Below are 13,451 nucleotides of genomic sequence, written 5' to 3'. Positions count from 1 at the left end.
CCTCTCCATTGATGGAGTCCCTGGATCATATTTCACCACCTGATACCCTCTCAGAGATGGGCCGGGCCCTCCAGGTCCCAACAACTGACTGCGGTCCTGGAGTCCTTGGTGTCCAAGGTAGATTTGGTCCTGGGAAAATGGGCTAGCAAAAAGTGTCGCCCGTCTTCACCTGCTTCCTCTGTCTCATCAGATGCCGAATCTGATTCAGCCACCGGGGATGCGAGTTACCCTTCTGGGTCTGCGTTCACGCACCCTGAGTGCTCAGATAGTGAAGATGATTCCTCTGCTTCTCTAGCCACGCATGAAAAGACACTAGTGGATGCGCTGATTGTATCAATGCGGAAAACCTTAAAGATGGAGGATGCAACTAACGCAGTAGCTTTTGGCACCCACAGGTCCTCCAAGGCGCCGAAGGTGTTCCCCTTTCCCGCCTTTTTGACAATATTGTCACAAAACAGTGGGGGTGCCCAAAACACACTTTGGCAATCCCTAAGCATTTTGCAATGCGATACCCTTTTTGAGCATTCACTTCTTAAAAAAAATGGACGGTTCCTCCTGTAGTGGACTCCCCGGTTTCCAGGTTGAATAAAGCCACCGTAATTCCGGTAGAAGAGTCTTTACAGATCCGGCTGATAGGAGGTCGGAGACCTTGACCCGCCATATGTTTACTGTGGCTGGGTTGGCACTTAGGCCAGTATTTACTATTTCCCTGGCGTCTCAAGCTATGACTGAGTGGGCAGAACTTCTACGTTGGGACCTGCGGAGCTGGCGGATCAGTTGGTCAAAGGGCTACAGTTTGTCTGTGATGCTTCTTTGGATGTGGCTCCCTTGATTTCTAGATGGTCTGTCTCCGCAGTGGTCCTGCAGCATATTACCAGGCTGAAATGCTGGTCTGTGGACCAGGCTTCTAAGATGGCCTTATCCGATCTTCCATTTGTGGGAGATCGCCTGTTTGGACCTTCTTTGAATGACCTCATCAAAGACCTCAGGAGGAAAAAGTACTCTTCTTCCACAGGCTTCCAAGGGGAAGGAGTCCCATCGCAGATGGGGGCCCTTCTTTTTGGCTCAGAAGTGGCCTTTTAGTTTGTCAGGGTCTCAAGATAAGGGTTCTAAACCCTTCAGGGCTTCCACCGGGGGTTCTAAGAGGACCTGACCTGGCATGTCATGAGCGGGTCCTGCCAGACCAGCGGACAGGGCCTCCTCTACATGGCCCTTGGAACGCCAATTTGCTGCGGCTGGTCGCCGATGCTCCTTGGAGATTTCCTCTCCGGGAAGATCTGTTGTCCCAAGGGCCAGTCTACTATCCTGCTTTACAGTCGCTAGTTTTAACGGCTTGGCAGTTGAAAGCCCGGTGCTGAAAGATAGAGGTTCGTCTGAATCAGTGATTCCTACGCTCTTAAAGGCTAGAAAATCTACCTCTAGAAAGATTTATAATCGCACTTAGAAGACGTATACATAGTCTCTTAGGGTTCACCCTAACTCCTTTTCGGTGGCTCGGATCTTTGCTTGCCTCCAACGGGGGGTTGAGCAGCACCTAGACTTGAGTACCATCAAAGGCCAGGTTTCGGCCTTGGTGGTTTAATTTCAATGTCCACAATTGGCCACAGATTCCTTGGTACGTACCTTTATCCAGGGAGTTCGACACTTGGCTCCTCCAGTGCCGCCTTGGGATCTCAATTTGATGTCGTCAGTTCTTCGAAAGCCTCCTTTTAAAAATATTTGGGAGGTTCCCATGCTTGCATCTTATCAGAAGGTGAACTTTTTGGTGGCTATTACTTCTGTGCCCAGGGTGTCGGAGCTGACAGCACTGTCTTGTCGTTCACCTGGTGGTTCACAGGGATAAGGTGGTTCTTCGTCCATGTCCGTCATTCCTTCCAAAGGTCGTCTCTGATTTTCATTTGAATGAAGACATTGTGTTGCCCTCCCTGTGTCCCAGGCCTCAGCATCCTAAGGAAATTGCCTTGCAGTCAGAGTGTACCTGGCAGCTAAGTAGTCTTTTAGGAAGTCAGATTCACTATTTGTTCTGAAGGAAGGATCTCGCAAGCGGTTGGCTGCTTCTGCTGTGACCATTTCCAGATGGATCAGACAGTGATTCAGGCATATTTCTCTAAGGGTCAGGTTCCTCCTTTCCCTGTTAAGGCGCACTCTACTCGGGCGCTTAGTAGTGCCTCCTAGGCCTTCCCTCATCAGGCGTCAGTGATTCAGGTTTGCAAGATGGCTGCCTGGTCGTCTGTGCACACGTTCACAAAGTTTTACAAGGTGGATGTGTTGGCATCTGTGGATGTTTCCTTCGGCCGCAAGGTTTTGCAGGCTGCTGTTTAGAGGACTTGGTCCTCTCTGAGGGTGTTTTTTTAATTTTTTTTCCAGTGAGCTCCAGTTTTTTTTATGGTTGAGCTCCATGTTACCTGATTTGCTATGGGAAGTATATTTTATTTTTTTTGCTGTTCCCACCCTTCATGTTTGACACTGCTTTGGGACATCCCTCGTAGTCAAGATGAGGAGCTGTGTCCATCAATGAACGAAAGAGAAAATGGGATTTCTCTTACGTCCTCTGACAGTCGCCGCCCACTCATACAATCTTCACTACTGGGTATTGGTCTTATCCACAGGAGTAAGCTAGGCGGGATTTTTGACTTACCGTAAAATCCATTTCTCTGATGTTCATTGATGGACACAGCACCCACTCCTCCATGGAGTTGGAATTTTTTCTTCTGACACTGCTTATAACAAAACTGAGTACCTATAGCAGAGAGTGGGAGTATACCCCCTGGGACTGCCCCATGGGCCTAGTGAAGTTTTTTTTCTGCCTAGTGTCCTACTCCTGTAGGGGGCAGTACAACCCACGTAGTCAAGAAGATGAGGAGCTGTGTCCGTCAATGAACATCAGAGAAATGGATTTTACGTTAAGTCAAAAATCCAATTTTTCCCCTACTTCCACCTGTTCTGACTGTTTTTCACTAGTTTGCATTTGGCTAGGGTCAGTGTCACTACCTGTAGCATGATACGATACCTGGACCCAATAGGTTGCCCAGGCAGTCCAACTCCTCCAGGATGACACATCAATGCATGCCATTGCCAGAAGTTTTGCTGTGTCTCCCAGCAGTCTCATGAGCATGGAGGAGATTCCTGGAGGCGGGCAGTTATTCTAGGAGAGCTGGACAGGGCTGTAGAAGGGCCTTAACCTATCAACAGTACCAGTATCTGCTCCTTTGTGCAAGGAAGAACAGGATGAGCACTGCCAGAGCCCTACAAAATGATCCTCAGCAGGCTACGGGTGTGACTGTCTCTGACCAAACAATCAGAAACAGACTTCATGAGGGTGGCCTGAGGGCCGAAATCCTCTAGTAGGCCTTGTGCTCACTGCCCGGAACTGTAACGCTTGATTGGAATTTGTCATTGAACACCAGAATTGTCAGGTCCGCCACTGGCACCCTGTGCTTTTCACAGATAAGGCAGGTTCATCTTCGCTCCTTTTCGGTGGCACATGTGACAGATGTGAAAGGGTCTGGAGAAGCCGTGGAGAACATTATGCTGCCTGTAACATCGTTCAGCATGTCCGGTTTGGTGGTGGGTCATTAATGGTCTGGAGAGGCATATCCATGGAGGGACGCACAGACCTCTACAGCTTATACAAGGGCACCCTAACTGACAGTGGGTCCAAGGATTTTATTCTGATCCCTAATGGCAGACCGTATGCTGGTGCAGTGGGTTCTGGGTTCTTCCTGGGGCTGTTGTTCCTTTTAATTTTTTTGAGCAGTGTATACAGGATATATTTTAATTATGTACCCAACAGAGTTCACAGATGTCAGCTTATGCACATCTATACACATTACTTTACTGGTGCACAAGACTTCCCAAGAAAGGTTGGGGGGGGGGGGCTAATGCATGAGGGTTATTATATTGGGGTTTTGGGGTACTTTTTGAGCCTTTACATATATAGAATGTTATTTAGTAAAAGTAAAATGTTTAATTGTACAATTTGCAACTTTAACAGTGGGTAAAATTTAATTGGTTTTTACTTTGATATTATAATAGTGATAATTAAATCTATCATGCTTCTGTTATTATTTATATAGTGCAACCTTAGGAGCCTGTGTTGACAGGCTTTTGTTTGCTTCAAACAGGTTTTGCATTAACATACAAGTTTATAGGGATGCAGATGAGATGAGCCAGTTGATGAATTTTTAATGATTTTAGAAGTGTGTCAATCTCAAGTCACTGACACTGGCCCTCATTCTAGTTAAACTGTAGTCAGATGGAGGCTTTCATGTTTTTTTTTTGTGTAAGAAGCAATAGGCCTAATTAATCTATTTATAGCACATATGATTAGCAGAACTCACCTTTACCAGCTGCCTATTTAAACTTCTTGTGTACAGGGATAGACCCTGTAGGAGGGGCTGAGCCTTCTGCTGCTTGCTGCCCAGTCTCCTAGGTGGCAGGGCATACAGTATACCCAGTGGTCTGTGTCACTCCATGAAATCAGATTTTAGTAGAAAAATGTCCTTTATTTTATTAGATCAGCGGATTTAAAGTCAGTTTTTATTGCAATCCACTTTTGTTTTACTTAAACCATTTTGATTTCTTTTTCACTATAGAAATGCAGCCTCATTTTTATAAGAACATCATCCTTACTGGAGGAAATTCCCACTTTCCAGGATTTAAGGAGCGAGTGTATTTAGAGGTGCGAAAGCTCACTCCTACAGACTACGATGTGTCTGTTATTTTACCAGAGAAGTAAGTATTAAGTGATGGAGTAGTGGACGCTGAGTTTGTCGATGTGTGATCATCCCTTCATTGTGTCTCTAAATGCTTTTACACTGCATCACCAAGCAGCCTTTTTTTTTGAGCTGTTGCTCACCTCTCCCCACTTAAATGTGCTGTCTTGCTGAATTTCTTCAGCATTATGTCACTTACCTGGAAGTATGCAGATTGAAAACTCTGCTTTGCTTGTTACAGTACAGTGTCTCAAAGTATTCAAATCAGAAGCAGCCATTCAACTAGAGTTTGCCAAAGTACATCGACATATGCAGAGCCAGTATTATTCCAGTTTCCTTTGAACTCTTTTTGCTGCTGGAGCCCCCCCCCCCCCCCCTTTTTGTTTTTTGTGTACAAATGCACATTTGCTACATAATGCAATAAAAACCCTCCAAAATATATATTTTCCAAAAGCAGAGACCCTGTAACAAAAACAATTGCAGTTTTAATTTATATTACACACAATTTGTGTTACTGTTTATCAAATATATATTTTCAGTAAAAAATACACATTATTTTAATGCATACAGACAATATAATCCTCAATTGTTTCTGACCGCAAAACAGAGGTACCCATGGACAACACTTTGAAAGCCCTTACAGATCATCAATTTAGAGTTCATTAGAAATGACGGTCCTAGAATTAAAACCACTTACATTGGGGTGCATGGAGATACCCAATAATAATAATACAGTAGTTAATCCTTACCAACAAATAAAATTGGATCCAGAGGGCCCATAAACCCTAATTTTGTGTGCATCTTATTTCTTGTAGTGATGTCCAAGCTAATCTCTGGGTAAAACCATCCAGTTTTATATAGCAGGCATTTAGTAAAACGATTTAGCCAGAGTCAGATCCAGAGCCCAAGTTCAGCCATGCAGCAGAGTTTGATAAAAAAAAAAAAAAAAAAAAACATTCTCTTGTGTTCACATGTCCTAAGGTCTGTACACATAAGAAAACTGGAAGTAAAATTTCGTACAATGAACAATTCGCCGATTTTCTGATCATTAGTATAGTGCTTTCGACAGCCAATTCCAACTTTTTGGATGACAAAAACTGAAGGTGCAGGCTATAAAAATTTTTTATCATACGTGAACACAACATCCGATTTTAGTTAGTAGTGTTTACATCTGAAAAAAATCGTAACCGAGACTATGCATGCTCAGAAACAGAAGAATACATTACTTTACTTCCGAAGTTGTATTCTGTTGTACAAATGTTTTCGCATGTTGAGTAACCTCTTCACTTTCGATATGAGACTAGCATGCAACAAAAAAAACGAACGAATATTCGTCTGATAATCTGATTGTGTGTACCAGATTTTACTCAGAGACAGTAGTGGTGGAATTTGTCCAGCAACCCCAGACTTTATCAGTTACATCTCTATTGTAATACAGTATGTGGATTTGTAGAAAGGTAAGTAAGGCCACTTTGATTATGACTAGTTTTTTTATGTTGAACGAAAAAAAAAAAGACAGCTCAGGTCAGAGCTCCTTTACAAACAATCTGATGTTGGTACAGTGATCTTCCCTGCTGTAGTATTGAATTCTGACAGGGGGGCGCCCCCTCGCCAAAACACTCTGGGTCAGGAAAGAAATGTATTTTTTGGTTGCACACACTGCTTTTTAATAACATGGGCCCACTTTACAGGAAAACAAATTTTTTTTTTTTTTTTTTTTGTTTTTTAAAGTTGAGGTAACCCTTTTAAAAAGTTTGAAGGTCACAATTCTTTTTGAATCTTTCTTTATATACAGCATGACTGCTTTTCTTTTTTTCCCTCCAGCCCTATTACTTATTCCTGGGAGGGTGGAAAGTTAATATCAGAAAATGATGATTTTGAAGACATGGTGGTGACAAGAGAGGACTATGAAGAAAATGGGCATGTGATATGTGAAGAGAAATTTGATATTTAATTCATTCTTTGTGTACAGGTGTTTTTTTTTTTTAAACAATTTTAGTACTGTAAATAGGAACCATTTCATGAACATTATTTATTAGATTTTGATAACTGCCAGTGCTGCTGTATTTGTATGAATTAAAAAGTCTTATTTAAATGGTCTTGAAGTTGTATGCATTTTTTTTTTTTTTTTAGATTGGAGACATAATTATTAGAGATATCAGCTTGTAGGGTAAAGTATACACACACACATACATTAGTTCTGGAGCACTGACATAGCTATGACCTGAAGAGGGAGGCTACATCTTCCGAAACATGTTGTCATAGCAACCAGTGCTGGGCCATAGTTTGCATCTTCCACTACCATCTGTCGGAGTTGTTCCGTCCCCATAGTTATCGGCTTCTGCCAAGATCCTTGTGCGAATGTGTGGGATTCACGGCGGGGACAGCGGAGTCGGGCGCAGGCGCACTAGGCAGACACGCCGGAGGTGCAGCAGATCGCTCGTCCTGAGGGGCGCTTCACTTTCCAGGGGATATTGAGTTGGTCCAGTGCGGGATCTGCAGCTTCACTTTCCAGGGGATACTGAGTGGGTACAGTGTGGGATCTGAAGAGGCCATACAGCGGAGAGGAACCTACATATGCCCAGTACTTGCTGTACCATGTGAGTGCATTTCATATGGATTCATTTTCCTTTAATAAAAACTATAATACATTAGGTTGGATGTGTGTCTGGTTTTATCTTTTGCATAGGGTAAATTACCTCCTGCAAAGTTTTGTTTAACTGGCTGTCCACTTACTGTTAGTTATGTTTTGCATAATGAACAATCAACTATCATGAAGGAGGTAAAGGATCCTGCAACTGGTACTAAACCATTTATCCTAAAGCGTGTTTAAAATAATTCACTTATACAAGGGTATCTATATTCCTCCTCTGAACAGTAATGAATAGATCGGAAAGAAAAATGCCAGATTTCCTGGTTACAACTAAATAGCGGTCACTTAAGATGATAGAGCACCACACTGGGGGTGACTGTCTAAAAATGCTAACTATATCCTTGCTGCAGGTCAGTCATTCAAAGCAGTAAAGCAAGAGTCAATTATGATAGCCAAGTAGCTTGCATTTTCAGAAAGACAGATTAGCAATAGAGCAGCCTCCCGGTTTCTCTTATAACAAGTTTCCTTGGAGTTGGTGGTTTGGATTTACTAAAGGAGTAGAGCATCATCCACTCATGTGCAAGATAATCATTTTCCTTGCATGCGATTGGGTATTCCTTGGCTTTGTCTCATTCAGTAAGCAAAGATATGATCTACTTTTAGTAAATAAACCCCAATGTCTGGATCTCTGCCAATTAAGTCAAACCTAATGCTGGTTAAATTGAAATATCATATTCCTGTAAAAATACTGTTGCACTGTGTTTCACTGTAAACTAATCTTTAAGCAAAAAACTTTCTACAAATTAAATAATCAGTCCCATCTATTTTATTTTTTTAGTTAACGCTATGTGAGCAGGTGAAGAGATGCATCGGAGACATTTTGTTTGACACAATGCACGGATGGACTTATAGTTTACACAGTGTTAATTTTATTTTTTATTTTTCTTCCAGTGATGGAGACTGATGATTTAATTTTGTAGAAAGTTGTATTTGCTTAAAGATTGGTTTACACTGAAACATTCACACAGTGCAACAGTATTTGTATAGGATATTTGTGTTCTGAATGCGGCTGTTACACATTAATTTATCACAATTTTTTTACTCCTTTACATGCGGAGTTCACGCAGGTTTAATTTAATGGGTTTCATTTTAGCACGTCGTAGTTTTTTCCTTACATATTCACTTTGAAATATCATATTGACAGAATTCACTTGCATACTTGGCCGTGCCCCAATTTTACATGCCACTGCTAGCAGTACACATTATGGTCTTGTGGCATTGACTTTGAAAGTACAGGAGTATACAGACAGATTATAAATGAATGTATTGGATATTTTACATCTGCACTAGACTTGGAAGTAGTGCAATGCCCCACATTTAATTCTGTTTTTAGTGTGTGCAGCGGAACCTCTATCAAAACCTATGTGGGACTAGTGCTTCGGTTGACGAAACTTAGTTCCTAAATATGCCCCTAACCCAAGTAACACATCAAGAAATATAATAGAAATAAACATTCCAATAAACACAATTAGCAATTTTTTTTTTTTTTTTTTTAATTAAACATTCCATTTTACACTTTTATGTCATTTAGGCACAGAAAATGTACATATAATTACAACATAGAAACACATGGGACACATGGTAAAACAGCTGTGAATGTAGCATTGATAAAGGAAGTTATGATGTATATAAAAAAAAAAAAAAACTTCTACACAAACTGAATTCAGGAAGCTGTGGCAAGAAAAAAAAAAAGTCCAGTTATGGGTATTGCCTTTTGGCCTACCCCCCCCCCCCCCACCCCCAGTCCCGGTTCTAAAGGCAAGCTGTCACAAGCTAAAAAAAAACACCCGCCCGGCCGCATTATTAATTTACAGTGTTCTGTGAATGTGAAAAGTACAAGTCCTTGACAGCCTTTGCAGCTGTCTGCTTGTAGTTCTCAGTAACTACCAGGGTGCTGTTGAGCACTCTGGTAGTTTGATTCTTCCTGGCATTGTGTAACTGCCTGCCCATATCGGAGGTATGGGTAGACAGCCCACAGTCTGCAGGACCGTGGCAATACACCCAGTATCTGCTGATCATGGATGCAATGCTTTACAGGCTAACAAAAAAAAATTATAAATACAGGTAAGTAGCAGGCAGGGGTGGCTTCTGTGCTATCCCCCCCCCCCCCCACAGTAGACTGGGGCCTGTGGTTCTGTCTTTTGGGAGTCCAGCTGGGGTGTTTCATGCTTGGGAGGTGGTTTGTGCACTGTGGAGATTGTTTATAGCAGTGGTCCTCAGGGCCCACTAACAGGCCAGATTTTAAGTAGTACCTTGGGGAGATTTAGACTAGAGTACTGCAACCACTGAGCAGCAAATTATATCACCTGGGATGTATTTCAGTTATCTTGCAAACCTGGCCTGTTAGTGGGCCCTGAGGACCACTGGTTTATAGGACCTTTCGGTCTGGACTCGTAGGTTTTGACAGACAAAGGCCAACGGAAAATTTCAAATCCTCTACTCTCTCCAAAAAGAAGTATTTCCCCCCCCCCCCTGCAATCGTACCCTTAAAGACTCTTGGTCTAAACCTTTGTGCAAAACATGCATCTTCAACCTGGTTAGACAAGAGTCTTCTTTCCAGTGTAGGGAGGTGGAAACTTTTCCCCTCTATGATGGCTAGTTTCCCAGCAATAGACCTACACTGAGCATGTTATTTTATTCAATCCTCTGCTGTCCACCTCTGCTGCGGAAGAGGAAGGCAGTATTAAGTCTTACTTTCACAAAGGCTCGTGGAAAAGAAATCAAGATACAAATTGTCATAGAAGGTAGACAACTAAAGGCAAATCGGCATTACCGTTGAAATACGGGAAGATAAGTTGTCATTGCATGATTGGATGTTCCAAGAACTGGATGAGGTAAAAGGTTGAGTTTTTCCAGTACAGAAGGTTTTTTTTTCCTGGACAGTAAGAGTGTGAAAAGATCTGTCTAAACCAGGGACTGTTTTTTCCGAAATCTATAAGATGATGATTTCCTTTTGATAAAGATAAATCTATGGTCTGGAACAGAGCTACATATAGCTTTTTCGCAAGTTTCCAAGAATACTGATTTAGCGTTTGAGGATATGGGTGTATTTAAAAATGCTATGGCTAGAAGAGATGATTCCCTTCTGAAAAAAGCTTCGGAGTGTATTTTGTCCAATTTACAACCAGCTATGGCCTCAACAGTGGTGGTCAAAAACCTGGAAAATTAGCTTTGCCAATTAAAAGACCAACTTGAGGCAGGCACCTCTAGAGAAGAATTGTTGGAAACATTCCTACACTTTTGAAAGCAGTAGGGTATAGGGCAGATTCCTCAGTCAAGTTTAAAAGGATATCACACACCTGTGTAAAGATCAGTAAAACAGAGTTTTAAATTTCAGTGCATACTCATGTTTACACGAGTATACAGCATTTTACAAAAGTGAGTACACCCCTTACATTTTTGTAAATATTTAATTATGCCTTTTCATGTGACAACACTGAAGAAATGACACTTTGCTACAATGTAAAGTAGTGAGTGTACGGCTTGTATAACAGTGTAAATTTGCTGTCCCCTCAAAATAACTCAACACACAGCCGTTAATGCAGTGTTAATTTCGTCGACTAAAACCGACTAAAACGTTTTCGTCGACTAACACAATTCAGATGACTAAAATGCGACTAAAACTAAAATGGCATTTTAGTCAAAAGACTATAACTAAAACTAAATCAAAATTTGCTGCCAAAAATTAACACTGGTGCATGCTCAAAGCATAAATAATAACATATTAGATTTTTCACTCCAGGACCAGCAGTAGTATATAATGAGTTTGGAAATTGTAGAGAAATGCTTAAATAATGCATTACAAATTACAATTGAACTACACCCATTTGATTATAGATGACTAAAATTAGTTTTAGTCGACTAAAATGTAGGGCGTTTTAGTCGACTAAAATATACTGGAGTTTTAGTCGATTAAATACGACTAAAACTAAAACACTGGCAGAAGACTAAAATGGGACTAAAACTAAAATGCCATTTTAGTCCTAAGACTAAGACTAAAACTAAATTGAAATTTGCTGCCAAAATTAACACTGCGTTAATGTCTAAACCGCTGGCAACAAAAGTGAGTACACCCCTAAGTGAAAATGCCCAAAGTGTCAATATTTTGTGTGGCCACCATTATTTTACAGCACTGCCTTAACCCTCTTGGGCATGGAGTTCACCAGAGCTTCACAGTTTGCCACTTACTCCTCCAAGACGACATCACGGAGCTGGTTGATATTAGAGACCTTAAGCTCCTCCACCTTCCGTTTGAGGATGCCCCACAGATGCTCAATAGGGTTTGGGTCTGGAGACATGCTTGGCCAGTCCATCATCTTTACTCTCAGCTTCTTTAGCAAGGCAGTGGTCGTCTTGGAGGTGTGTTTGGGGTCGTTATCTTGGAATACTGCCCAGCAGGCCAGTCTCCGAAGGAAAGGGATCATGCTCTGCTTCAGTAGGTCATAGTACATGTTGGCAGTCATGGTATACTCACTAGGGGTATATTTCACTTAGGGGTATACTCACTCACTCATTGGACCAGTGGTAATCACTGGTCCAATGCTTTCCAGGCTCCCAAATCAAAAAAAATAATAAATGCGCATTTTTTTTACCTGCAAAAAAAATGTGCATTTATTATTTTTTTTCAAAAGGTGAACTTATCCTTTAAGTATATCATATAGTAAATAATACATCTTAAAAATCACGTTGGGCTGGCTAGCACACAAACAAGTATGATGGAAACATTATCATGGGTTGGTTATCAAGTTTGCGATTGCTAAAATTCCTAACGACACGATGTTCACAATATATATATATATATATATATATATATATATATATATATATAAAAGATATATATGGGGGGCTTTTACTGTTGACCTTCAAAATCTACTAGTTTACCTTGCTGCTGTCGTGCTGATCCAATGGTTTTAGATCAGAAAAAGTTAGAACGGTTGTAATGAACAGTGCGTTTGTTTTGGGTCACTGATTCACAGTATAAGTGCCGGTTCACACTAATGCGATCACAGACATTGCATGTAATTCGGAGCGCACTGCTCCTAAAATCACATGCGATGTCTGTGCGGTGCAAATTCAGCCACACAGTTTGTATGGCTGAATTTGCACCGCAATCGCAGTGAACTTGCACAGGACCCTTTTTTTTTGGTCCACAACAGAATCGGATCGCATGGTGGTTTTCGGTAAGATTGCACTGCGATATGCAATCTGATCTGGGGGTGTCGTTAACTTTGAATTAACACCCCCAGCGTATCGCATATGGCAGTGTGAACTGCCTGTGCTGCGGATGCGATGTGGGAACACGCAGTCAATTTGCTATTTGCAGTGTTCCCGCATTGCATCATTGTGAACCGGCACTAAAGCAAGATGGTTAGAATAACAGGCAGCTAGATTTTACGTAAGGAGAGCTCAATATACTTGCAGCCTTTACTTTGTCACAACAGGTTTCCTTTAAGAAAACCTGTGGGGTGATGACTTTTGTAAAGAAGGCATTTCCAGGTGGCTACAATTTTTTATTTTTGTAATGGGAATTCCCTGGTGCTCCAAAAAAAGTGACCAGATGTAATGGGTCTGCGGTCCCATGCCTCACATCTAAAAAGGAGGGGAGCGCAAGAATCAAAGTGACCGCTATTTGCAATACAAGAACATCACGTCTTCCTGGCTTATATGGGTGTCAAAATCTGAGAGGACATACAGGAACCTGCATTTGCCTTCTTCAAAATGTGGCAAAAGTTTTCAGCTTATAGGTCCATCATAATGTCACCCGAAGAAGATATTTAGCTTTTAGTGTCTACTAAAGTGAAACATATTGTATTTTCCTATGTCTTTTGAAATACTAAATCCCAAAACCGACCATAGACTGTTCGAATCAGGGACTGCCCGAGATTCGAACCATGTATGGGCAAGGCTGATAGTACCTAGGTTGATCAATGTAGGTACAAGCCAGCCTGTTGGATTTTTCATGTGACTATTGCCATCTACAGCCACCAGCAATAATCACTGTTTTCTCTCTGCCAGGATGGGGTTGGCGATGGCTTCCCCCATGTTCACCACATAATCACAGTTTCTTCAATCCACTTAGGATG

At 41.6% G+C, this 13,451-nt stretch overlaps 1 protein-coding gene across 2 annotated transcripts in view; it reads left to right on the top strand.

Annotated features, from left to right (window-relative positions):
* Positions 1-6,814, top strand: part of ACTR6 (actin related protein 6) — a 34,319-nt gene extending 27,505 nt beyond the window's left edge. For both annotated transcript variants that reach the window (XM_082254750.1, XM_082254751.1), the window contains 2 exons: positions 4,596-4,734; positions 6,540-6,814. In XM_082254750.1, coding sequence (XP_082110876.1) covers positions 4,596-4,734; positions 6,540-6,669 — 269 coding nt within the window. In that variant the 3' untranslated portion in view covers positions 6,670-6,814. The remainder of the gene's footprint in view (positions 1-4,595; positions 4,735-6,539) is intronic.
* The last annotated feature ends 6,637 nt before the right edge of the window (positions 6,815-13,451 follow it).

The sequence above is a fragment of the Pelophylax lessonae genome (assembly GCF_965119305.1).
Source record: "Pelophylax lessonae genome assembly, chromosome: 4".
NCBI classification, from domain to species: Eukaryota; Metazoa; Chordata; class Amphibia; order Anura; family Ranidae; genus Pelophylax; species Pelophylax lessonae.
Note: the sequence above shows the minus strand (reverse complement) of the source record. Positions and strands in the feature narration are given on the sequence as shown.